The sequence below is a fragment of the Marmota monax genome, unplaced genomic scaffold (assembly GCF_021218885.2).
Source record: "Marmota monax isolate L192 unplaced genomic scaffold, Marmota_monax_Labrador192_F-V1.1 WCK01_AAM20220418_F8-fsc00024, whole genome shotgun sequence".
Classification (NCBI taxonomy): domain Eukaryota; kingdom Metazoa; phylum Chordata; class Mammalia; order Rodentia; family Sciuridae; genus Marmota; species Marmota monax.
This window is the reverse complement of record NW_026695224.1, coordinates 4,475,165-4,502,711: the sequence shown is the minus strand read 5'-3', so window position 1 is coordinate 4,502,711 and position 27,547 is coordinate 4,475,165. Positions and strand designations below refer to the sequence as shown.

At 41.4% G+C, this 27,547-nt stretch overlaps 1 protein-coding gene across 2 annotated transcripts in view; it reads right to left on the bottom strand.

Moving 5' to 3' along the window:
- Positions 1–4,688: 4,688 nt before the first annotated feature.
- The window catches only part of Tent4b (terminal nucleotidyltransferase 4B), a 62,877-nt gene continuing 40,018 nt past the window's right edge, over positions 4,689–27,547 (bottom strand). Inside the window, exons 2-12 of one of the 2 annotated variants that reach the window (XM_046434673.2) lie at positions 21,615–21,738; positions 19,412–19,458; positions 17,620–17,740; positions 15,750–15,857; positions 13,795–13,923; positions 12,862–13,075; positions 11,329–11,455; positions 11,125–11,228; positions 10,833–10,879; positions 8,646–8,810; positions 4,689–7,365 (exon numbers count right to left, since the gene is read on the bottom strand). In XM_046434673.2, the coding sequence (XP_046290629.2) occupies positions 7,189–7,365; positions 8,646–8,810; positions 10,833–10,879; positions 11,125–11,228; positions 11,329–11,455; positions 12,862–13,075; positions 13,795–13,923; positions 15,750–15,857; positions 17,620–17,740; positions 19,412–19,458; positions 21,615–21,738 (1,363 nt within the window). In that variant the 3' untranslated portion in view covers positions 4,689–7,188. Of the gene's footprint in view, positions 7,366–8,645; positions 8,811–10,832; positions 11,021–11,124; positions 11,229–11,328; positions 11,456–12,861; positions 13,076–13,794; positions 13,924–15,749; positions 15,858–17,619; positions 17,741–19,411; positions 19,459–21,614; positions 21,739–27,547 lie in introns of both variants that reach the window. The other variant, XM_046434674.2, reaches the window with a different exon arrangement.

The following is a 27,547-nucleotide window of genomic DNA, read 5'->3' as shown; positions in this document are numbered from 1 at the left end:
TTTTGCCAAGGGCAAAGTTTTCCAAAAAGTGGAAATATAGAAAAACAGGGCACTGTCTCAGATGAGCACATTGCAACACTGAACTTCTAGCAAATAAAATTAAAAGAGGAAACACTTCTCAAAGCAACTCATGATATTCACCTAAAAGAATGTAAAACTAGGGGGAATTTTTTTCTTAGTAAACTTGATTCAGAAGGAAATTCCATCCTATGGCAATGTTTTATAAAATCCCAATCTAAGGTATACCGACAACTACTGGCCATTAGTTTATTCATCTTGGGGATCTGACATATAAATTTCCCAAAGCAACCTGCAAACAAAAGTCATCGTAACAGAAAGGAAACAGATGGGTGGTGTACTAACATCTATGGCCTGGGATTTTCAAATTACTACTTCATGACAGAAGAGAAAATGCACCCCACCCCAAAAACTTATATATGCACACAAAAAAATTAGGATACATCGCAAAATATAAAAATGCCTGACTCTGGGGCCTTAAGTAGAATTGGGAAGTTTAAGGCAACTGAATTCTTTTTAGACATTTATCTATTATTTACATTTCTTCTCAGTGGAACATACATTCACTAGATCTAACCAGATGGACAAAACTGTCCCTGTCACCTACTATGCAAGGAACTTCTGGGATGCTACTGAAAAGGAGGGAGCGCATGATTTCAGGGATTCTGGGAGCACTTCCAGTTTGATGTTCGAGAGAGAGGAAAACAGGACCTGGAGTGGGCAGTTCTCTGTGTGCTACTGAGCTACTTCCTCCTAAATGGACAACCTGGAGGCTAACCATTCAGTATTCCACCACTCTGAGGGGTCCCAGCAGGGCACCACCAACCAGTCCCAGGCAGAGGACTACTGATTCTTCTCCCTTTGGTATTCTGAAAACATGCGTTCAGTGGCCCACTCTTAACCCCGCTTCTCTGGTTGCAAAGAACCGTCTTTATTATGCTATGCAATCTGTGCAGCTTGTTGCTCCAACAACCCAAGGTTAAAGTGATCAGTTTCCCGGCGCAGCAGGCACAAAGCCTTGCATGAAAGCAAGGATAAAGTGGGCTGCTGGGCTGGGTTGTGGCTCAGTGGCTGAGCACTTGCTAGCGTGTGTGAGGCACTGGGTTCGATCCTCAGCATCGCATATAAATAAATAAAGGTCCATCGACAACTGAACATATATATATGGGTTGGCATTTGCAAATAACCAAATTCTGTGGGGTCAGCATCTATGGCTGTGAGGAGACCAAAGTGGTTTCAGTCTAGGACAAGGCAGCAGGAGAACAGCATTCTGAAGTAGCTCTTCACTTCATGAGGATGAAAACCAGGCTTGAAATCATTAGGGGACCCACAGAAATACTATATACACTAGAAAACCTCTACTTCTGAAAGGGCTGAATTACAAAAAAAAAAGAAAGAAAGAAAAAAGCCATTTGGGTTTTATATAAAGGCTCATACGAGAGGTTCTGAAGATAAATGAAAGCACAAAGCCTTTATTAAATTGCAGATTATGAATAATAAACCCAATAGTAAGCATGGGGGTGGGGGTCAGATGTGCATAGAAATGCAATTTATAAAAATTTCAAGGCAAACAATTGACATCTTTGAAGACACTGTAGTTAGCTTATACAAAAAAGCTTCCAGGTGTGCAATTCATTCATAGTTTTCAGAACTGGTGCCCAGTGATATGACCTCAGGAAATGTCGAGATTTCATAAATCATTTGTATCAAATCTCTCTCTCTGGTAAACTCCTTAGTGCCTCTGCAGCGGTAACTGGACAAGACTGGTAAGGTTTCGAGATGATTCAAACCTCCAGCACCTCACAGGAATCCGAATTTCTTAACACAGAAGGCAATGCTAATCAAGGAAGGAAATAAATAAAAGGTTATTAAAAACACTGACTTCACCAAACTTTCTATATACACTTATCTATTGTATGTACCACTAAAAAAAAATGTTTATGCCAATAGCCCTTCTCACTTTATGTCCAGAAACTACAGCAGCTACCTCACTTTTCACCTTAATGCCTAGGTTTAAGACAGTGCTGTTTGCTAGTCCGTAAGGTATGAACATCTGTATAACAGCAGGGCTTTAAAAGAAAAATTATCCTCTGCAAATTTCAATATATAAAAATCAGAATCTCAAAATTAAGTTTAGGGATAAACAATATTATGATAAACTATAATTACACATAAAAGGTACCAATGAAATGACCTATGGAACAACTATGAATAGGACGGATCCCAAATTGAAAGGTGAAGATGAACTGAAACTCAAAGAATGTGGCTGACAAGCCGTCATCCCGCTCTCCTTCAAAGAGATGGGTGACTAAACCCTGGGAGGCAAGTTACCCTTCACCAGTACTGGCTTTAGAGACTGCTTCCTCAAGTCCTCCTGGACCTCACCCGCTGGTCCCAACGCTCAGGTCAAGACCAGCTTGGTTTACTCCATCACCTCTCAGTGGTACTATTTGTGTTTTGTTTCCATACCATCTTTAAGATAAAACAAAGTCGCTAAGGAAAAAAAAAAAAATCCTCCAGACTGTGTCCTTAGCAGAGCCCGTCCCATTATCAAACTTCACAGAAGTCTAGGCAGGGAAAGGCAGTTAAGGTCCCCAAACTCCAAAGGTTCAAGTTAAAATGTAAAAATAAACATGATGTGCAGATACCAATACAAACTTCCACCAAGACACCCAGCTGAGTGAATATCTGATGTCCACGTTATCGTCTGTTCTTACTGATATGGTCAACATGTCTGCTCAGGAAACCCAGGAGACGCCTCCAACTTAAAATAACTAAAGCGGATGCACTATCTCCATCTGTCTGCTTCCACCTCTTTCTAAGTGTTATCTCTCAGGCTAGCAGACCATGGGTTAGGTTAAACACTAAGTAGAAAATGTCAAGACCAAGCACAATAGCAATCCCCTCACCCCCAAGATACAGTAAAACAGTGTTAACTACTATTTGTTAACAAGACTGTCCTTAAATATTTAATCCTGAATACTATAGCTCGGCAGGCTTCTAAAGCAATTTTTTCTGGCTAATAATTTTGTCAACAATTTGCACATATATTTAGCTCAATTATTTTTGATCCACACTAAACAAAAAACCAAGTTGCTTAATGTGAGGGGTCAAGACAGTCCATGAGAAGAGAGGGTCAAGAAAAAAAGCGTTGGAGTATGTCAAGTTCTCAAGCCAGGCGAAAAAATTCCACAGTGAAATCTGGCTTTTTTCTGAACTATGCGAAGGATCAAGGAGCATATTAAATGTGCTCTTTACCATTTAATCCACCCGTAAATGTTTTGACAAAATAGCAGGCAGCTAGTCTCATGGTTTAGAAGAGGCAAGATGAAAACTTCCAAGGAACTGCATACACAAATCTTTGATCCCAATTTAATAGTACATTAAACAATTCACTAGATGAACTATACCACTGATGAAAATTACTATAAAGAGTAACTATTAAACATAACTTTCCTACTCTATTAAGTTTAACAGAGCCTTTTATAGAATACTCACAAAATACTGTCTGTAGATGTTGCTCTCTACCTATTGAAACAGTTTCATTAGCCAGGAGACTAAGAATAGATGGATAAGAATAAATCCATCTGATCATTAACATTTCAATATCCATCACAGCAGAACTGAGACTTTCTTCTTTAACAGTTTACCATTTAATCTTTGAAAAATTCATTGTGAAGCAGCAATTCCCTTGCAACAGTCTTAAAGTGACTAAAACATGAAATCAACAACATGCTAGAATTAAAGGAATCCATCAGTTTTGACCTGGAGATCAATATTAAATACCAGCAAAACTTACCATAAGACCTTATAACGGGCATTTCTAGCAGTTGCTACAGAACAAACTGGTGACTACATCTCCTGTCCTTGGGGAAGTCCATTCAATGAAAACAAACCACAGCCACAGGTCCTGTGCTTGACGGACTCATGCTGTCCTCTGACCTGCCTATCATTTTTGAAAACCCCAAACACCAGTCCACAGGTTTAGGCAAACACAATTTGCACTTACCCCTACACGGGGGAGGAAATGCCAAGAAAACACATGGTGCTACAAGACTCCAGAGCCCATGTTCTGCCCTGTGGAGACGTTCCCCAGGAATGAGAGGAGCCAAATCAAATACCCTCGGATGTTAACAAGAGGCTCAAAAAACAAGTAAACATACTTGAAATTGGACAAAAACGGAGCACGATCAACTGAAGACCGGAGGCCCCACGTGTAAAGACCGCAGATTCTACAGGTGGAAGCCAGACTCGGCACAAGGGCAACACTGCCAACCAGAGCAAAGACCAGGCACCACCACAGACACCGAGAGCTGGAGAGGAAGTGCATTACCTTTAGCATCAGAAACTCAGGTTTTGAACTGACACCCCTCAGACCCATCAGCGCCTCTACAAACCAGTCTTTACATGTCTCTTAGGACTGGGTACACATTCGTGACCTCCAGAGAAATGTCACCACCTTGAGGTAGAATTTGTGAAGTCCGCTTCTACAACTACTAGGCAAAGGAGGGTTATGATGCATGGATATGGATGGACTGTAATAGTTACATGACACATTTCTGATAATATCACAAGATCTTTGTCGAAAAGCGTTAAAACTCAAAAGAAATAGGACAGGAGTCAAATACAGAGATGAAATGTACAAAACAAATGAGCAGGCAAACTAAAAGTTCTTGAAAGTATTTTACTTCAGATTGAAAAATGAACAGTTTCCACACTGCTCATTCAAGATACACAGTATTCACGAATACAATGCTGGTCATTTGAGGAAATGTATACACACCTCAATTTCTCCTTCATGCTTTTTTCTTTTAGAAAGATACTGTTTACCAAAAAGAAACTTCAGCAGTACAGGAAAAACTATTTTCCCAATAAATTTACGAAAACCTAAGATTCCCAATGGAATCAAGATTATCTTCCCGCTACCACCACCTTAATATAATCACATGCTTATTGGAACACTAATAGTCGCACCCTACAAGTACATTTACTTTCAACAACGAGGGTGATTCTTTAAAAAAAAAAAAGACTTCAGTGTGGTAAATGTAACAAGGATCTCTGCAAGTATTAAGTGTCTGAAATAGGCAGCTAATACTGGATTTAATATTATTTTATAAATAATTGTTCCCTTAGCGGTAAACATAAGTCTACACATTCACAATAGTCCTACAAAATAAATACTGTGATTATGCACAATATGTTATGACAAACTAGTTTCAAAAAACAAAAGCTCGACATCTTGATAAAAATTCAGATCAGAATAAAATGTGACTCTAAAATTTAAAACATTGTCAAAATAACATCACATTTAAAATCTTCCACAGTTTACACAAGTACTATGAGTTTCCAGTTTTGGAACATATTTTTCCTTTGTGAATTAAAATACGAACATATTGAAAATTGTTAATTTCAGTGATGACATCAGTTTTGGTCTTACTTTAGCATTATTTTCTTTATAAAAAGTTGCACTAAGTGTCCATTAATGGTCTGATTGGTCTTCAATATTTCATAAATGTATATAAAAGAAATTCCTAAAAGCCAATAGTACTTTATATGTATATATATATATAAAAGAATCTCTTCTCTGAAATGGCCGTATTTAACAGAGCCACGCACACTGATGCTAACAGAAGAGCTTTCGCCTTGGAAGAAAACATTTTCAGAAATGTCACTTACATTCTATTATATTAAATATCCCCAACTGAGTTTCAAACCCAACAGGTGATGAATAACAGAATTATACATCTCATTTGCACTCAAAAGCTGACCACAACCAAAATTTACAGTATGATTTAAAACAAGCCAATGTTTAAAAAAGTTTTAATTAAAGATAACAATTCCATGAAAGGAGAGGATAAAGAATGGGATGACAAGAAGTATTTGGTCTTAATAAGGCAATACAAAATAGATCCATTATCAAAGACCATTTAATTTTTAAAGATCGACAATACCAAAAGCATAAAGTGGAGTATAAGAAAATAGTTTTTTATAAGTATGATTTAATTAAAGCTGTTTACAGTTATTCTCTCCCACAGTAGTTAAGCATGAGTTTAAAAGAATAAGAGATGAGGAACGCAAGCACACGGAGCACACAGGGTCAGAGGGCCAGCATGCAAAGTCTGTGGAGCTCGAGGTTCGCTGCGACAGGAGTGAGGCAGAAGGGCGGCCCAGTTTCCTACTAGGAAGAAGTGGGGAGGGCAGGGGAGGAAAGAGAGAGAGATAGAAAGACTGCAAAGGAAACAAACACAAAGTCAAGTAATTGCCAATTGCCCAAAATGACAGCACTATAGAAAACAGTTGCAATTCTCAGAGATGACTAGAGATTTTTCAGTGTTTACACAAAAGTACATAGTACATTTTTTTTCTTTTCTTTTCTTTTTTTCTTTTTTTTTTTTTTTTACAAAATAAAATAAACATCATTTGCCACCATAAACCTTTTCTTTAGAGAGGAAAAAATTTTGCAGCAGGACACAAGGGTTCTATTAAGTCATTTTCAATGCTGAGGAAAACAAACTGAGTAATAGAACTAATCACTTCCCTATATATGGATGTCAAGATGACAATTCAGATTATTCTTCAAACTAATCCTGAGAAGAAATCTGTTTACAATTCAAACAGTAATGTTATGTAAAAAGTATTAACAAATCCACTATTACAAATATCAATTTCCTATATGGTCTTCTATATATACACACACAATAAAATGGTAAATATATGCAAAAATATTAAAAAAAAACATGCACAGTTCACTTTCCCCTTTGGAATCTGGACTTCCTATAAGATACTTTGTTTGCCTTCCCACCCATCCTCTGACATTGTTTTCTGTTTCTATCACCCTACCCACACTGAATACTATTCCCTATAACTCTGCATAAAGCCAATGAGAAATATATTTATTTTACATTCAAGCTTTAAATCTTAAAATGACCCTGTTGTAGCATATGACTTATCAAATAAGCAGCCTTTTTTTTTTTTTTCCCCTTTTTTGCTTGCTTTTGTTTTTGCAGTTGTCAGTCTTCATGATCCATTCCGTGGCGAGCTGGGAAAAAACGCAGTTGCTAAATCAATGTCTGAACAGTGTGAGGCTCCTGCGTCTCCCAGGAGTCCCTATGCAACTGTCCTGAGCATGAGATCATTGCACACAGAAGACAGTCCATCGCACAGCGCCGACTATCTACAAAGGTCTGAGAGGGGCGCGTCCCTCTTGTGTTTCCTCTTTTTGCCATGGTAATACTGATTATTGGATTTGCCTTGATGCTGTTTGTTTGTCATCAAGGAACCATGGCTTGTTTGAGTTGTACCTTGGAAGCCTTTGCTGGAAGAACGGAAGAGCCTTGCTGATCCATGCTGCAGAAAAAGAAAGCGGTCAAAGAGACATCAGTGTTGTGGGTCAGCAAACCTGCATTCTGAGGGTGCCCTCTGCACTAGAAACTGGTTGGCTAGAGTGACCATGCTGACCACTGACTTAGCTAGCAGGCAGAAAAAGAGGGCTGACCACAGGGGCTAACTCCTTTGAGCTCTAAAACTCTTACATTATTTTTAAAATGGAAATATTGAAATGCTAGGCCACTATCTCGTCTTCCCGACAGTGTTTTCTCAAGGAACCTACCAGGTCACATGCCACACTCTAGGCGGTAGTACTGGAAGGTGGCTCTGGACAGGCACAACTGCACAGGCCGACTGAGGACATCAGCATGGCAGCCGCTCCCTTCCTGCTCTCCTTACCTGTGACTTTCTCTATCAGCCCTGTCACCTTATCGCTGTGACTCAATGAGCTTGGGTTTGGTGTGTGTGGTTCAGGCTGTGGCGTTAAGTGGATTTAGCAGGTCTAATCAGACAGGAGGTGACTGACAAGCCAGTGATCTCTGCTACCAAGAGGCCTATCCCCAGGGTTCCAGCTGCACTGAGAGAGGGTAAGAAGGCCTTGGACCAGAGCCCAATACCAATGGCTTGCATTCTCCCTCACTCAGACTCATTACTCATGGTTAATGATAATTGTAGGCAACCAAAAACTCACAGCATCTCGGTGGCCTACTTCAGTCAACTGACCCTCATGCCTCACAGCTGCTTGATGTGGGTCAATGTAGGCAGCAAGGTGCCGAACATTATCAAAGGCTACGTCACCTCCAGGTATGCACACCGCTGCCATGGAGCCACACCAAAACTATTCGGGTGAGTTTAATTTCAAGTACAACTAAAACCTTTCTGTAACTTGATCCTCTGTGTGTGTGTGTGTGTGTGTGTGTGTATGTTTTGGGGGGGTTGGGGGTGGAGTAGGGAGTGGAACCCAGGGCTTCAAGAATGCTTAAGCACATACTTTACCACTGAGCTACCTCCCCCAGCCCTGATGCAATTTTTTATGCTGAAACTGTCATAAGGTGGGTTGGCTAGAAATGTCTTAGGGACCAGTTACTAGGTTCCCACCAAGATGGATGCTACAATGTCTCATAAATGGCCTCAGAATGTCCCATTACTAGAAATATCACCATGCTTTGGAATCTCTTGGAACAAAACAGGTTTTCTCTTTAACCCAGAGTTTCAAACCCAGGATAACCATTATTCACACAAAAGAAATTCTAACTACTCTGTATTGGACACGAACAATTGAAAACACAAATTCCACACACCTGGGATTTGTTGGTACTGTTGGATGTGTTAGTGGTTTGGGTGCTCTGCATTTTCCCAACTGCCTGAGAGGACTCCAAGGACACATCTTGTGACCCTACTCGGTTCCCAGTAGACGGCCGGCAAAGCAGCTGTTTCGGGGTTTTGCATGGTGTCGCATCAGAATCCTAACACAAGCCACACAGGTTATAATGTGATGAAATAGTAATGTACGTACTCAATATTCAGAAATGAGAATAATTTCAGCCACGTACTCATCAGAATAAACTGAAACATTCGGGAGTTAAGGAGGTACAATGAGGAACTTACAAAATGAAGTGATTAAGTTTTCCTCCCAATATTTTAGAGTGACTCAGTTTACCACAGGGCTTCCTATATCGTCAAGTTCACTGCCCACATCAGATTTGTTAACAGTCTGTGAAGGAGCTCACAGAGGTTGCAGTGGATCTGAGTGAGTTTTTACCTACAGAAAATGTGTCATGGTACCCTGGGGAAAGAGCATGGTAAGGAGCAAGGGACCTAGGTCCCAGTTCTGGCTCAATATCTTCAATTAAATACAAGATGGTGAATTAAGAGTCCATGATGACAGATTCCTCCAACCCAATGTGCTGGGGGTGCAGCCCTACCACAGGAGCAGGCTCAGCCCCGTCTGATCCTGGACTGACTGGGTCATGACTGTCTTGCCCTTCACCCTGGAGCACTGCCCAGCATTTCAGTCACGGTGTCTCAGTCCCTAACGCTCCATCTCAAGGTTGTCTCTGCTCCTGTCCTCAATCCCCTCATGCCCGTGTCTGAGGTGTCTAGCTCAGCATTCTGCCCTCCAGAGCACTGCTCCGGGATCCAGCAAGGCACAGAGAATCTGCACACAAACAGGTAGGTCTCCATAAAGACATGTGGTCATCGGTCACAACACAAAATTAACGTCCCCTACGTTTTTACATTTCTTTTTTTCACACTCCTAATAATATCAAAATTCAAATAATAGGTAAATCCATTTTAAATGTGAAGTAAATTTAAATTCACCTTGATAAAGAAAATTAACTTTGATGTAATTGACACTTAAAAGTCAAACAGGACAGAGATAAAATATTAGAGGCTGGGAAAGAGGAATTAGGAGGAACTACCAACAGTACAGAGGTTCTTTCTGGGGTGAAGAAAATATTCTTCAACTAGAGACTGGTGATGGCTGTATAACATTGTGAATATATTTAAAAACGCTGAATTTATACATTTAATTTTAAGTGGTAAAATTTATGAAGTGTAAATCATATCTCCTTCTTTAAAAATCCAATCAGGAAGCTCAAAAACATTATTCTACATGAAAGAAGCCTTACAAAAAAGAGTGTATGTTGCATGATTTCATTTATATGAAATTATGGAACAAGCAAAACTAATCTATGGTATTAGAAAAACCATAGTAGTGGTTCCCTCTGAGGGTAGGATTGCGGGCTGATTAGCAAATGTCTCCCTGGGGTGGTGGCAACGTTTTATACCTTGTTAGTATTTAGGGTTACAAATGTGAATGCATTTGATAAAAATTCAGTGCAATTAGGATTCCCTTTATGTCAATTTTATAGCAAAAGAAAAAACTACAACAAATATTTAAGTCTACTTAATAAATATACATTACAGAAGTTTGAAAGAAGCGTACAGAGGCCTGTAATCTGCTTTCAGATAGATCAAAGAATAAGACCAATTAGTGGATAGCAGGATGGATGGATGTAGGTCTATGATAAGCAAGTCAGATGTTAATGGTGGAATCTGCCGGGTGTGGTGGCGCACACCTGTAATTCCAGTGGCTTGGGAGGCTGAGGCAGGAGGATTGCGAGTTCAAAGCCAGCCTCAGCAAAAGTGAGGTGTTAATAAACTCAATGAGATCCTGTCTCTAAATAATATAAAAAATAAGGCTGGGGATGTGGCTCAGTGGTCTAGTGTCCCTGAGTTCAATAATCCACAATGCCTGCCCCCCAAATGTTAATGGTAGAATCTAGTGGTGGATACAGAGACTTCACTAAAATTCTCTTTTGTTCTACGTATAAAAAAGGTTGAGAAAAAGGTTGAGTGTGAAAGTTGCTAAAATTTCCCAGTAACAGAAAAGGAAGCAGCCTTAGCCCTCTGGTCAGAGTGAACCCGATGTCAGAGAACATGTAAGCACTGAAGTTTCCAAGGGCCAAATCTTTTATACTTACAACGTCACTAGAGCTGGACTGCGTGGCAGAAGAGGAGGACACTGGACCTGATGAAGAGTTTGAAGAGTGTTTACTAAGAGATTCCGAAGTTTTACTTCTACATTTTCCAAGGGCTTCATTTTCTTCAGACAGATTATTATTACATTTATCTAACTGCTGAGTATCTACTATCAAGGTAACACCATTTCCTGAAAGAGTGGCAAAAGATTGGAAAACGTTTCTACCCATTAAAAACACACAACACAGAAAAACCTCTAAGACTCAGTCAATCAATCAATGAAAACATTCTTACCATTACACGAAGGCTCAGGCCTGTTCTGCAAGCCCCACTGTTTTGATATCCAATCTCTGTATGTGGCGACTTCATCCGTTACTCTAATTATTCTACCTAATATGCTGCATGTGTTTGAAAAAAAGAAGGGGGGGTACATTAATTTGAAAATAAGAAGTCACAACCAATTTTGACACAATGGGCTGATCTGAGTTAAACTTTTACCTCTCTGTTTCGTTGTTAGGATAGTACTTTGCTATTGGCGATACAGCATGACTCAAAACAACGTAGGCATAATCAAAGGCCTGTTTCACTTGCATGGCCCCATACGAACTCCTTCCAACATCATTACCTTTAAAAGAAATGAATATGAAAAGTAGTAAGCTTGACTACTGCTTCATGTGAATCAAATGTTGGCCAGCCTACTTTTGGGAGGGCAAGGGCAACAGTTATCCAGCTACACAACTCCACCCAGAAACTGAGTTGTCAGTTGCTCCCATAGTAACCTAATCTCTGAACATGGAGTCTGTCCTTTATCATGATGTATAAAGTGTCCAAGAAGGACTCTCCTCTCATACCTGCAAAGAGTAATGCAAGCAAAAGAAAGAGCTGCCTATTCTCCCCTAGGAGTGAAACCAAGCTAAAACAGAAATACTTGTGGGTTTGGGGGTTTTACTAGCTATGTACATATTTCTCATGCTAAATTGTGAGGTCCTAAAAAGGAAGATCTGTCTTACTGGGGGGGAAAAAAATTTTTTTCTTTGGGGGGGGGGGTACAAGGGAAGGAAACTAGGGGTGTTTAACCACTGAGCCACATCTCCAGCCCTTTTTACTTTTCATTTTGAAACAGGGTCTCACTAAGGTCCTAGGGCCTCAATAAATTGCTGAGGCTGGCTTTGAATTTGCTATCCTCCTGCCTCAGCCTCCAGAGTCGCTGGGATTATAGGCATGCACCACGATGCCCAGCTTACTTTGTGCGGAGAAGGCTTCCATTCTGTATTTCCTCAATAAACAAACACATAGAACTATTAATGTTTATAGAACACCTCAATAAACCATAAAGGGGCTCTTAGGCAATTATAGTAGCTCTTCATTTCTTTTCCTGATTCATATATTCAAAGTTGCAAATTCAAGCAAATGACTAAAACACTTCCACTAAAACCCAATAATGCAGAATCTAAATATTCTACAATTGCATCAGGAAAAGATATTGCCTAGAAAAAGTAAGATAAAAGCAAACAAATATAACCAATTATTTTTTGTTCACTTTAAGCCAACGCAAAACTGGAAAAAGCATAGGGGATTACGCAAAACTGAAGAGAAAAAGCAGTAGTCCAAAAGACAGTCTCCCTGAACCATGAGCCTGGAGGTGTACTACCACCAAGCTCGTGCCTCTGAGGACATCACAATCGTCCTTACTGTCCTGGCCGACAGCTGCTGCAGTCACCAGCAGGAAGAACCAAGAAAAGGAAACATGGCTGCCAAACTGGAGCTGCACACCCCTACCCGACAGGGAACCCCTACAGGTCCTGGGTTTCAAGGGTCAAAAGGATTCCATCCCCAGTCATCTGAAGTCTGCAGGGTGTTTCACTAGGGGGGTGTTCTGTTTATTTCAGTATGTTTGCTGATAAAATATTTTGGGGAAAAAAATGACAACAGACGTCATCCTGCATTTGGCATCCACAGAAAGGCTAAGAGCACACAATGCCTGACAATGCCCTCTCTCTGAACACCCACAAATTTACCTAATTTTAATACCTGGTTGTAAAGGGTCTTCAATATAAAGCATTGATGGCCGGTAGCCATCCAGCATATTTTTCTGTACTTCATCTTTGGCCACATATGAACCACCATCCTTTATCCGGATGCCAGTCTTTAAATAATTGAAGTGTCGTCCATATAATTCAAAAAATTCTATTAAGAGAACACCATAGTTTGTATTGGGGATGCAAGCATCTTCCCTGGGATGTAACTAAAAAGAGAAAAGAAAAAAAAAAAAAAAAGGAAGAAACTATTTTGAATTTTCTCTCAATTATCAGGGAGGGGTCGACATCCTAATTTCTGTAAGCAGTATTATTATAATTTGGGTTTAACATAAAAGTCAACAAATACAGTAATAAATGGCTGAACTGCTGTCACAGACAACACTATAAAACAATCCCATGGGCGCAAAACTGGTGGGGTACAACTTGCCAGGCTGAATTCTGCCCCAGGAGGCTGACAAGGCTGCGTGCCCCTCCCCACATTGGGGAGGTCACTGTGACTCACAGCAGAGCCTGCGGCTGGTAGCAGCACCACACAGACGCACCCGACTCAGCTCTAACTCATCCACCCACAGAGCAGGTCTCCACCCCAGCTAAACTAGATCAGGTGCGTGGAAGGCATCCTTATTTTTGGCATGTGTCCTATCGTTTGCAGTTATGGAAACCAGACTACACCTCTGCATGGCAAACACCGCAGCGAAAAGTCTCAGAGCTATTACAACATATGGGATTGAAAACAACAAATACTCTCCCCGGGAATTTTTAAATACTTATCTGCTAAATTATAAAAGGTCCAGTTTAAGGGAAAAGTCATAAGTAATCAAGAAAAGCATTCAAATAAAGCTTGATTTAAATTTTTTCCTGAAATGTCTTCTCAGCTGACTTATTTTTTATTTGTACACTCGCACAGCACACCCATGTGACTTACCTGAAGGAAACTGACTGCCATTAAAAAGAGACTATAAGAACCAATTCCACCTGTAAATACTTCATTAAGGTCCCTCTGTAATAAGAATTGTTTCAATACTAAAACCAAGTATGGCAATACAGGATATTTCTGAAAAATAAATAAAATAATATTTTCAATGAATTCTGTATCAGTAATAGCTCTTGGCAACTAGCAGGGGCATAAACAACTGGTCCTTACATTATAAAATTTGGTAAAGAATATACTTAAGTTTCTGTTTTAAAGTTAAGCAATTTTTTAAAAAAGTAAGCCATTAAAAACTAAAACACAGTAACATAAATAATGGCACCCATGTACCCACTAAGGATGGAAACACTAACAGTATACATTTGATGATGCTCACTATGACCATGAGCATAATATTCATTTGTGAACACATAACAGAAATAGTACAAGAACAAAGTCTCTCGACATCTTAAAGCACCAAATCAGTGGAATTTGAAAGGACTACTTTTCTAAGAACTACTGTGAAACCATCTATGGCGGTTTAAAGGTCCTTAAAATCATTCTGTTACAACCCTAGAGCAGGAACAGCCTTGCTGCTGTTTCCCTGTGGCCAGTGAGCTCTCCTGTCCACTCCACAGGGAACGGCACGTGAGAGCTGGTGAAGATGCAGAGCAGCGAGGCCGTCTCCGGCTCACGCACTATACAGTGCTCTCTACAAGCCAGGCCCTCGCCTGGGACACGGAGGGCAATAAAGCAGGCCAAACATATGGAAAGATGCCATTCCTATTAGAGAAATTTCTATCCCCTTCTTTATTCTTTGTTTTTTGCTTTGGGTTCTTGTTTTTGGTACTGGGAAATAAACTCAGGGTGCTAAATTACAGAGCTACATCCCCAGTCCTTTTGGTTTTATTTTTGCCTTTTTTGGGGGGGTCCTTTTTATTTTGAGACAAGGTCTCACTAAGTTGTGGAGGCTGGTCTTGAACTTATCAAATCTCCTGTCTTAGCCTCCCAAATTGCTGGGATTATAGGTGAGATGTCTCGCCCAGCTTTACTTTTATCTTTGTTATGGACTTTCTACAGTGAACACAACAGGTTCCTTAAGAAAGTTAAAAGTTTATACTTTTCCAAATCATCAAAATAGCAAGTATGAAAAAGAACAACAAAAACATGGAGAAATAAACCAAAATCCCAATGACTTGGGAGGCTACGGCAGGAAAATCACAAGTTTGAAGCCAGACTCGGCAATTTAGTTAAAGTCTCAGTACCACAAAATAAGAAGGAAAAAAGGAGAGACAGAGAGAGAGAAATAAGCATTTGTAAACATTATGGTTGACATCAGGGTAGATCCAGGTTTATAAAGCCTCCAGCTGATGGCTAAGTATATAAAATGTTCTGAGGACAATGTTGCAAATTCTTCCCTATTTTGAAAGAAAATAACAAAACACGAACAAGTTATAATTACTTCAAGATAAAGTAAGGAAAACTGTAGGCACCACCTTAGAGGTGACTTGGAAATTAAAACAGAGAAAAGACTCCCTAGGGAGGTTCTTAATCTAAAATCTGAGATTAAAAACTGACAGCCGTCAATCATGCAGCATGATCTCAGCCCTCACGTCCCTATGCGTAAGGATCCAGAGCACAGTATTTCTTCAAAAGCATTCTAAACCCTTAATTATTACTTGAGGTCACATTATAATTACAGATCATTACAAGCAGATTCAAGGAAAGCAAAACAGGTACACAGAAAAGGGAAAAACATTTGTCAGCAACACACATATAAAAACAGCTTGGCTGGGCTAAGGGTAGCACTCACCTAGCATGCTCGGGCCGGTGGCCACTCCCAGCAATGGCGGGGCGGGGGCTGGGGGTTTGGCAAAGAACAGCAGAATACAACACCACAACCACAACAGAAAAAATTACATTTACATTTCCTGACAGTTTCATCATACAGACACGACAGAGCCTCTGACCTTGGTAAAATCTTTGATGAGGTCTGCTGCTCTCACGCCATTCTGGACATTAAAGCTGATATCAACTTTCACTTCAGTAAAAGAATCTGTTAATTTAATAATAGGTACCTGGAAAGAGAACAAGCAAAGGTTGAAATTCTAGACCCAAATTAAAAGACAAAACCAGAGAATGGTTGGTGTCTACCCTTCTCAAGAAGACACAAAACACTGAGTGTTCTGAACACTATGCACCACAATTAACTTCTACAGATACTTTACAGTATATATTCAGCAATTAACTTATATTATATATATATTAAGAATGTGTTTTGGTATCCAACTTTAGTTATTAATTTATTATTTATTGCATATATTTAAGGTGTGTAACAGTGACTGTTTTTGAGATACACCTATTTTGTGTGTGTGGTACCGGGGGGGTGAGTTAAAGCCAGGGTCACTCTACTACTGAGCCCAACCCCTCTTTCTAAATTGTATCTTGAGACGGGATAAGATAGGCTTGCCTTGAACTTACAACCCTCTTGCCTCAGCTACTGGCAATTGAACCCAGAGCTTTGCACGGGCTAGGCACGTGTTCTACCGCAGAGCTACATCCCTAGCCTTTTTTTTACATTTTATTATGAGACAGGGTCTTACTAAGCTACCCAGCCTGGCCTCAAACTTTTGATGTTCCTGCCTCAGTCTCCTGAGCAGCTGGAATTACAGGTATGTGCCATTATGCGTAATACCACATCAATTCATATAGTTATATTAACTGGCATATAGTTGCACTGAGAATTTTGAAATCATATAAAATCTCAATATTATATATATACTTTGGAGAACAATTTCCAACTAACTATAAGATTAAAAATTATCCAAACATTTCATATCACCAAACTATTTCTCATCAGAACACCACTAGGTTCTTCAGTCATACACAAATAGCCCATAAAGCCACCTAACAGGAAAAGAATATAAAATGTAAGGATTATTCTCAAATAAAAACTGATCAGATGACTTATGTGAGGTATTATGAGCTCTCAAAATAATACCATTTTCCCCATGCGTTAGAAAACTTGGGCCAGGCCCAGCAAACTCAGAGGCTGAGGCAGGAGGACTACAAATTCAAGTCAGTCTGGGGGTGTAGCTCAGAGATAGAGCATCCTTGGATTTACTCCCCAGTACTGCAAAAGAGAAAACTTGGGCCAGCAAACTTGTATACAGAATTGGGTCTCCAAATTAACTTTTTCGATGAAAACTATGATCAAAGAAAACCTAGTAGGCAAAAACCAAAAAAAAAAAAAAAAAAAAAAATTCTAACACAGATATATTTGTTTCTACATTTGAGTTTCCATGAAAGTTCTTTAATGGTCACTCCAGTTGAGGTTAAAATATAATCTGATTTAGAAAACGTCAAGCATATACATTTTTCAACGACACAATAGAATGGCAACATCTGTGTGACTATAAACTGCTTAACAGAAATCCATATTTTTATTATACTTTTAAAAAACTCTATAGTATTATGTATGAAGACGTTGGGTTATTTCTTTTTTTTTTTTTTTTTTAAGGAGAGAGAGAGAGAGAATTTTTTAATATTTATTTTTTAGTTCTCAGCGGACACAACATCTTTGTTTGTATGTGGTGCTGAGGATCGAACCCGGGCCGCTCGCATGCCAGGCGAGCGCGCTACCGCTTGAGCCACATCCCCAGCCCCTGGGTTATTTCTTAAATGCGTAGCCAGAGTAAGGCAACTTGTTTCACAAACAGAACACTGTTCATGTACAAGCAGCGAGACATTCAAAAAATCAAAAAACCACTGACTCACAGTCCGACTGTGTTCACAAACACTGAAGCTTCATGTCAACAAACAGAGGTGTGAAGAACTTACAGTCGCTTTGTCTAGAACTTTCACCGAATCCTCATCTGCAACTTTGTGTTTCCGAAGGGCTTCCTCCAGGGTCCAGAGGGGTAGGTTTTCCCACTTCCCAAACACCACAAGATCGATGTCACTAAACACAGAGAACACATGCGAAAGAGTTGAGGAAGCAAGAAACAGTGCCTGTTTTACATCAGATCACACTCCCAGACTCCTAGACTCCACGTCCCTTTCTGCCCAATGAAGACCAAGTGTGGCGATGATGGGTTTCAATCCCTGCACAGAACACAGGCCTCAGGAATGGTGATTTTGAAAGAAGTAAAACTCAAAAATGCTAGTTAATGTTTATTTTTTATAAAGGTTTCTGGTCCTAAAGACTTAGCTATCTAGATGAGATTAACTGTGACTTAAAACATATTAAATGCAGCCAGGCATGGTGGCACGCGCCTATAATCCCAGCAGCTTTTGAGACGCTGAGAAAGGAGGGTCACAAGTGTGGCCTCAGCAAAAGTGAGGCCCTAAGCAACTAAGTGAGACCCTGTCTCTAAATGAAATACAAAACAGGGCTGGGGATGAGGCTCAGTGGTTGAGTGCCCCCGAGTTCAATCCCCAGTACCCCAAAAATTAATAACAACAAACAAGTTGAAGAGCAGTGTCTGGCTTGTACTGTTTGTGTAAACACACAAATGTCTCTGGAAGGGCATTTAAGAAACTGGTATCAGGGATGTTCCAAAGAGAACCTGAGCAGAAGCAGGAGTGTGCCTTTTCTAAATCTGAATTATGAAATGTACTACCTATTCCTAAAATTCAATGATTTAGAATGACTTTTTGGCTTTTGCTGAAGCTTAGAGTTTAAATAAGGAAAAATACTAAAGACCTTGAATTTGAATGTTTTACATACAGCTTGTGTAGGGCAAGGACAGCATTGGAAAGAATGAAAACGGCTAGGATATTCCCGCTTTAGCACATTTTAAGAGTTGGGAGAAAGTGAACCAAATCAAGCTCAATCAAAAGACACAATGGAATAGCCAGGTGCACTGGCCTACTCCTATAACCCCAGCTACCTGGGAGGCCGAAGCAGGAGAATTGCAAGTCTGAAGCCAGCCTGGGCAATTCAGCAAGACCCTGTCTCAAAATAAAGTAGAAAGAGTTGGAAACGTGAATCGGTGGTAGGGTGCTCATGGGTGCAATCCCCAGACACACAACACTATAGAATGTTTTCCTTGGTAAAGACCATGTCTTTTAATTCTTAAGAGAGCAAGGACACACTGCTTCAGAGAAATATCACCATTCTCAAAAAGGGGTCCTCCCAGGCTACGAGTCAAGAGAGCCCTCCTTAGAAAAGACTGAAATGGAACAAGGGTCCTAAAGGGGCCAAGACTTCCTCAGAGTTTTGTAGCCTCGTTGTCTGGGTCAGGATGCTGAAACCACATCTAGCTGCATGATTTCTTCACTGAAAAAAGAGAGACCTCACATAGTATATCCAGTTCTACGCTATAATCATGACACTACTACAGTGGAGAGGTCCTGGGGCTGGGCAATTCTCTGCAGGGTAGTCAAATTCTAAAACTAGTAACTAATTGATTCTACTGCTACATGTTCCCTTTTACATTTCTCTGCATCATTTCAGTCTGGATAAGATGATCTGAAGTAACATTCTACTTTAAGGTAATGTAAATCCAGGTAAATGAATTTCTATTTCATATATCTCACTGTCTTGTTCTATTCTCACACATGCAATAGACAAAATGCACATACTCTATAAAAATGTATAATCCCTTGAAAGCTTCACAAACGTACTAACCTAGTAGGTAAATACAGGCCAGTTTTAAAACTTCCAAATATCTGGACCTGGAACAGAAAAAGAAGTACATTAAGGTATCAGCTATGGCACCAAGTTGTGGAATCGTGCAGGTCTTGGCTACCCTCTACTGGTACTTTTTAGTACTACAAAAGCATTTTTTTCTAACCACACTTCAAAAAGTAGGGACTCTGTACCTCACAGGCAGACATTCAGAATACAATTTAAATATATCAGGTTCAAATATGAAACATATAGACCAAACATTTCAAAAGCAATATTCAGGTCACTATGTTCCCTTATAATTCAAGCACAATCACAAATCCTTAATTTTTGTTCTCTAAGCAGGAGTTTTCTCATAGATCACTATTAGTCAGACTACTCCAAGTACAAGACAAGCACTGGCTTACAGACCTCTCCACAGAGAAAAATCTGCGCTGTGGCCGAAAACCTGGGCGCATTCTATCTCAACTTATGGAGAATGGTGGAACTCAGGCAGGTCTACCTATGCATATAACTGCAATACAGGATAAACAGGGGAAAAAGAAGCTCTGCCTCTGGGGTGAGATAGACCTGGGAAGTCAGCCATAGCCTCATGTTCCTCTCTGGGGGAAAAAAAAAATTAAATAAGTAAATAAATGAAAAGGGCTAGGCACAGTGGTGCACACCTGTAATCCTAGGTACTTAGGAGGCAAAAGCAGGAGGCCCAAAAGTTTGAGGTCAAGCTAGGTAACTTAGCAAGACCCTGTCTCAAAATAAAACTTTAAAAAGGGCTGGGTGTGTAGCTCAGTGGTAGAGTGCTTGCCTAGAATGTGTAAGGCCCTGGGTTAGATCCCCAGTACTGAAGTGGGGGTTTAGAAAAAAAAAAACACCCTCAAACAACAAAATGTCAACGATAAAATCTGCCACCTCAGAAGGATAAGGCTCAATTCAGATCAGGGTTTCTCAACCTCAGCTGTGGTATGTTGAGCTGCTTCTCTGGTCTCTACCCACTAGATGTCAGTAGTGCCTCCCAAGTTGTGATAACCAAAAATGTCTAGACACTGCCAAAGGCCCCTGGGGAGCAGAATCAGCCCAGCTGAGAGTCAGATCATACAAGAAGAAGTAATAATGCTGCATATAGTAGCTGCTCAATAAAACACTAGTGTCTTCCCTTTACCTACAGTGTTGTACTTAAAACTCTTTTGTTTTGCTAAATGACATTAACATAAGGGATTCTTATGCTAGATTTAAAAAATAACATAAATTACTTTTTAAAAAAAATTTTTGGGGGGGTTGATGGGCCTTTATTTTATTCATTTAGTTATATGTAGTGCTGAGAATCAAACCCAGTGCCTTGCACATGTGAGGCAAGCGCTCTACCACTGAGCCACTATCCCAGCCCATAAATTACTTTTTTTAAGGTACAAAATTGTGGACTAAGTTCTTAAGTCCTACAGAGTAAAGTATTAACTTAATATCAATAACAAAAAACACAAATAAGTAAAGAAGAAATCCTGGGCAAATATTTTGCTGAGTGGGGACAGATGTGGGACAAAGATACCAATTTCAAGAGCGGCAGGGCCAGGCATGGCGGCACATGCCTGTAATCCCAGAGACTTGGGAGGCTGAGGCTGGAGGCTAGCTTGGACAATTTAAGGAGACCCTGTCTCAAAACTTAAAAAAATTAAAAGGGCTGGTGATGTAGCTCAGGGGTAAAGTGCTCCTTGAGTTCAATCCTTAGTATCATGAGGGGGTGGGGGGACAGACCTGGGCTATGCACTCCCCCCAAAAAAGAACTTCAAGTGACAAATTCCTACATGACCTTTTCATTCATCTATAAACAATTACAATGTTTATGCTGGCAGGTTGGAACAAAATAGCAATGAGGTTTTAATAAATCACATGCAATAACAAATTACTATAATAAGGTTACACTTGTCTTCTCCTTACACTAAATGATTCCTAAATTTAGTTCTCCTTTAGTAGTTACTAACTAGCACCAAAGGAAAAAAAATTAAGGCAGGCATCTGAGTCAATGAACATAATTACCAAGCCCCAAATTTTAAAGGCTGAAAATTATTTGCCTTTAAAATGTAATTAGACCTTAACTCTTACAAAAGCACTCACACTGTACGGGGGGTCTTTGCCTGGGATGCCAACAGGTAAGCTTCCACCCGAGGACAGGACCCTACCCTAAGCCCCAGTGGCCCCATGGGGGACTCACGTCAGCGCTGGGCCAGAGCTCCTTGATCACACTCTCGATCCTGCTCACCACCTCCATCCGCATCTTCTCCTCCTCGGGCCTCGGAGACATGTATTCATAAAAATCACTGATTTCTTCATGCAGACTGAAGAGAAAAGCAGAAAAAATATGAGCAGGCCAATCTAATGAGAGAACAGTTTCTTAAGTAATTTTCTCTAATTAAACCTTACAAGATGATTCAGTTGATGACCTTACAGTCATTGATTTTTACCTTAATTTTAATGTTATATCTCATCTTAGGTAAAATCGAAATGTACAGAATTTAATCAAAAAGCCAAAATAATTAAATAAAATAAAAACTCCCTGTGTAGAACCCTTGCTGGCTGCTGGTGACTTTAAAGAAGGGGAACCACCAGAGCAGGCCCTGCTCTCGGCCTGCAGACTTGCCATCCAGCTGCCGAAGCTGGGGGAGGGAAGCGAGCGTCCTGCCTGGGGGGCTGCCCCTCCTGCTCTGCCGGCCATGCTCGTCTCCTCGTGGATGAAGCATCCAATGACCGAGACAACCAGTGGACATCAGCCGCGTCTTGAAAAGAATGGCCCCATGAAGGGGCCCGGGCTTCCAGAGACGGAGACGCTCAAGGCAGTGAGCCAAGGGCAAGGGCTGTGGGGGAGGATGGAGACTCCTGGGAAGGCAGGCGGGCAGGCAGGCTCTGGCACGGCAGACTACGGACAGCACCTGGTGCGCTGGGGGCAGCTCAGGGTAGAGCGCCTGCCTAGCCCAGCAAGGCCCTGGGTTCATCTGAAGCACCCAAACAAACCAAAACAGCGGCTCAGGCTTTTCCCTGTGGCACAGGGGGCTGTTCCAGTGTTTCTGAGGGACTAGAAGGATTGCAAAAACACAGTGGTTTTTAGACTGGCAACTCTGCAACCATGCATCAGAAAAGGGATGAGACTGTGGCGAGGAGAACAGGTCCTCAGTGACGACGGGTTCAAGAGGACAGCCCCAAGGATGGAGGAGGGGGCTGCAGAAACCTCACACACACAGGCGGCAGGAGATGCAGGGACCAAGCAAGCAATGGTCAGGACAAAAGGACAAACGGGGCTGGCAATGAGTGGAAGGAGTCGGTGCCAAGAGGGAGAAGAGCACTGCTCCCGAGGTGCTGAGACTGCGGGGCTACCTGGGCGGGGAGGAAAGGGACGGACTGAAGGGATGCCTAGAGAAGCCCTTCATGGCTTCCCTCAGAGCCACCACACAGGACGGGGGCTGCCTGCAGGTGGTGGGAGCTGGAGCCTGCAACCGAGGCCCATCCCGGCTCCAGAGCAGGAAGCTTCAAGACCAAAATGGTTTGAGGAAGTAAAAAATATCTGTGTCCCACCCTCCGCTGGACATAACTCTTGACACATGGAACACTGATGACTTTATAAAAATGTGACTGATTAAGCAATTGACAGTTCCTGCCTCTTTCTATTCTTTTTTTTTAGACAGAGTCAAAAACTTAAGCTGTAGACATGAGTTCTGCGTGCGGGCAGCTGGGTTCCCTTGGACAGGTGACTATGCATTTTGTGTTTGCAGCCCCCGTATGCTCAGGTACAGCAGGGCTGGCAAGCAGGAGTCTTTTCGGGCTGCAAGGAATGATGTACTGAAAGCATTTGCCTGTTTGCCGTGAAATTCTGCATCAACCTGGACTTTAAAACTCCAGAGGCCAGAGGGTGAATTCAGAAGCCACCCTAGCAGAGTTCTGCTTTTCCTTGCTGTTTCTGGGTCCCACAGGACCTTTAAACTTCTAGTGTTTGAGGGTCTGTGTTTGTTTAAATTCCCAGGTTTTATTACATTCTCTTACAGGCAACAGCTGAGAGTCGCAGGAAGGTGCACAGCCTGGGCTCTCTTCAGCACAGCATGATGGCGATGCCAAGACCACGAACACGGAGCCGAGCAGGCGGGTGCTTCTTGGCTCATTAGGTGTTTGCTACGAATTATCAGAGTTTACTTGTAGTTCTAAGAAGATCTCTATAGAACATTTGCATTCTAACCAGTGCAAACACCTAAATTTGACTGTATTGTCCGTTTTCTAACTCAAACCCAGGTGACAGGTACCTAGCCCAAACACCAGCTAAGTTCAAGTCCTAGGAAACGCACGATAATTCATTTTGTAAACATTACTGAATGCTTAGGGGGAAATGGGTTTGTCAAATACGACCCTTGCCTTTCAACAGTGAAAACAAAAGCTGTCTAAAGCACTTTGTGGAGAGTGCAATGAATATGTTCTGCACTGATCCACCACAAGCAGGTTTCCGACAGACAGACAGAGGGGAGCTTTCCAGGGACCACGACTGCCCAGAACGGAAGGCACTAACAAGACAGTGCAGTCCCCAGTGCTGCCCGAGGGAGGACCTGAGGCAAACAAAGGTCCATAAAAGGGATTTCTGAATTAGGGGGAAAGTTAAGAGAAGATCCTAATATTTGCTTTTCATCACAGGGATTCTAGGTTTATTAACATGCTAATTACTATATGTTTATAAGATAAGCTCTTAAAACAGGACTACCCTAAATATTTAATATTCCATGCAACCATCTTGCTATTTAAGGAAATATGGTTCTATGGGCTGTTGCATTTCTTTTATTGATGAAGACCTGCTGTATTAGAAAGGGGAAGGAGGAATAAGGAGAAAGCGGAAGCCAGCCAGGCCTCAGGATCATCCAACCACACCAATCACCACCTCACCGTTCCCTGTCTAACCAGCCATGTGTGAAAGGGTAGATATGGAGAGTATGTACCTCAGATAAATAAGAAATCTCAGGCCAGATGTGGGGGTGTATGCCTATGATGCCCAGCAACTCAGAAGGCTGAGGCAGGATGATCCCATGTTCAACTCAGCAACTTGGTAAGAAGGTCTCATAATAAAATAAAAAGGGGGGCTGGGCTGCAGCTCAGTGGCAGAGCGCTCGCCTAGCACCTATGAGGCCCTGGGTTCAATCCTCAGCACCACATGAAAATAAATAAATAAAATAAAGGCATTTTGTCTATCTAAAAATAAAATAAAAAGGGCTGGGGATACGGCTCAGCGGTAAAGTGCCTGTGGGTTCAATCCCCAGTAGTGAAATAAAAAAAGAAAGAAAGAAATCTTGGTACACGCAGGTAATCAACTTCCAGTACTGATTTTTAAAATTTCTGTGGGGTTCCATGGACTGGGTAAAGAAGTGTTAAAAAAATGTGGTAGGAATTCAATTGTTTTTCAATGCCCCCTTTACCCCTGGTAGACCTTCAAGTGCCGAAATGCCTGAACAAAGGGAGGAAACTAAAGACACTTTGCAAGCTTGCTTTCACGTTAATGCAACTTTAAGCCTCTGTAATCATCCAACTACACAGAGAAACCTTCACTTTTTCCTATGTTTGGATCAAAACTCACTAAGATTAATTATTAAAATAGTGTGAAAAACAGAAAGTCTGGAGGTTCATTTTCAGAATCTAGTATTCAGCCTTAATTGGATCCAATTGTAGCCTTCCCCTTTTGCCCGCCCTAATTCTAAAATTAGCCAATTGCCTAGATTGTAACCCCGAACTCCTCCAATCAGAGTGAAGGGCAGCCCTACGTTAGGTTAGAGATAAAAGCGGAGATATAAGCAGATGACCTCTCGCCCAGGCGCACCTGCTGGCCAGGTTCTGTAGCCGCCCTTCTGCCAGGCTTTGTCTTGCCCACCAACTTCGGAGCAAGTGTTTGATTTCTTGTGGCACCTTGTTACTTCTAACAGCAAGTACTGAGCAGCACACACTCAGCTTCCTGGTTTCTCATACAAAGTTTTAAAATACTGTTTTTCTGTGAGCTGAACAAACGTGCCCCCCCTTCCTGGTATACAACTCCTAAAATCCTTGGAATCTCTAAAGCACAGTTTTTTAATATGCTAGTGAGCTGACTGATGGTTGGTGGCACCTAGGTAGCTTTAGGATTGAGGCTGGTCACCAGAAGGACTAAGGCAGGGTTAGAGAGTTAGAGTTGGGACTTCCAGCCCCACCCACTTTCCTCAAGGGAAGGGGAAGGAACTGAAGGTTGAGATGATCACCAATGGCCAGTGATTTAATCAAGCATCCATAAAAACCTAAAAGGACTGGGTTCAGAGAGCCTGCAGACAGATGGACACACACGTGAACTTCCACAAAGGTATACAAAACACATCCATGTGTGGGGAAAATGACAACTCCCAGTTCCATAGGGACAGAAGCTCTTGCACTGGAAACCCTTCCAGACCTCACCTGATGGATCTCATCACCTGGTTATTTATTTGTACCCTTTTAAATATCCTTTATAAAATAAACCAGTGAGGGTGCTTCCCTGAGTTCTATGAGCTGCTCTATCAAATGAACTGACCTAAGGAAGCTACTAAAGTGACCCCAACTGAGAGGTGACTGTCAGAAGCCGATAACCCCACGTAGGGCCTGCAACGAGCATGTGCGGAATCTCCAGGGAAGCAGTTAGGACTGACTGAATGAGAGGACCCCCACCTAGTGTCCGGGTGCAGAGCTGAGGCTTGCTTGGTCCAGTGGGAGATCCCCACATTTGGCTAATGTGAAGTCCAGGAGAAACTGGGTTTGTTTTTTCTACACGCGCATCCTTTGTTTGGATATCAGTATTTTTCTCTTAAAAAGGAAAAGCAAGAAAATACACTGCTGCTGTATAAGGCAAAGGATATTAAAAAAACGTACATTATTTTCAAGATTAATGTGATGAGGAGATGCCAAAACATAGTTCCCATATTTATAAAAGTGCAACTCACGGACAATTTTGGTCAAAACAGAGAAGTGAAAAAAAAAAAACAAAAACCACTTTTTGTTTGGAGGAGAGCTCTACTACAGAGGTAGAAATGCTAGCCTTCTGTGGTCGAAACGCGTTTTCGAAGGCACATGAGGAGGGGAGGAAGTCAAGAATGGCCCTCAAAGGCTAATGTCTTTGGTATAAAAGGGAAGCACCCTCTTCACACTTCAGGATGCAGCTGGGCGGCCCAGGGTGGGCGTGAGCTGCCCAGAAGCTGCTGGCCCACAGCACCAGAGCCCAGCGAAGCGCCCCCGCCTCCCAGAGGACCTGCCGGGGCTTCTCTGCGGCTGCATTCTGGTGGGTGCTCCTCCAAGCATCTACTCAGGCGCTGGCCACCCTGCTGCCGGGAGAACTCTGCTCAGCCCGCAACCTGCCCAAGGCCACTGCCACATCACTGTTAAATTTTCCAGGCATTTAACTAAAAAAAAGGCCCCTTTAATTATCAACATGAAGCTCAGGGGAAGACACTGACAAAGTTCTACTCAATGACTGTCAACAACAAGACAACTCCCCACCGGCCCTGAAAAGAAACCTGTACGGTAATAACACCCAATTTTGAAAAGGACACATGGAAAAGGCAGTCACATACTTCGTATGGCAGTGTAATTACTATGACCTCTCCAGAGGTGCTTATGCTAATAAAGAACAAATATCAGATCTTCCAGAAACATCTCCACGAAGGAACAAGGATATCTGTATAAAAACGTTCACCACAGCGTTTGTTATTTGTAAATACTAAAATATTTAGAAACAGCACCAATGTCCGTCGATGGGATCCAATTAAATGATCACAAAAGCACTTAGTGACCTTCTCTTCACAGCCAATAATCCCTGAAAAAGAATGGAGTGGACAAAGATCTAGATGATGCTAAATTAAAAATAAAGAGTACAATAAAGGTATGTTGAGCAGGACATGTGCATTAAGAAAGAGACACACACACAAGAAAGGAGACACGGAATCTCTCTATGCATATCACAAACAGTGGAACTGGGAAGTTAGGGAGATTTAACGTTCTACCTTTCTATACCATTACCACTTTTTTTTTTTTTTTTTTTTTTTTAACCACCAGCATGCATTAATCTGTCTGCTTTTCATCTGCTTAGTGAGACCATGGCCATGAGCTCTGTTGTCTTCTATGGTTTTC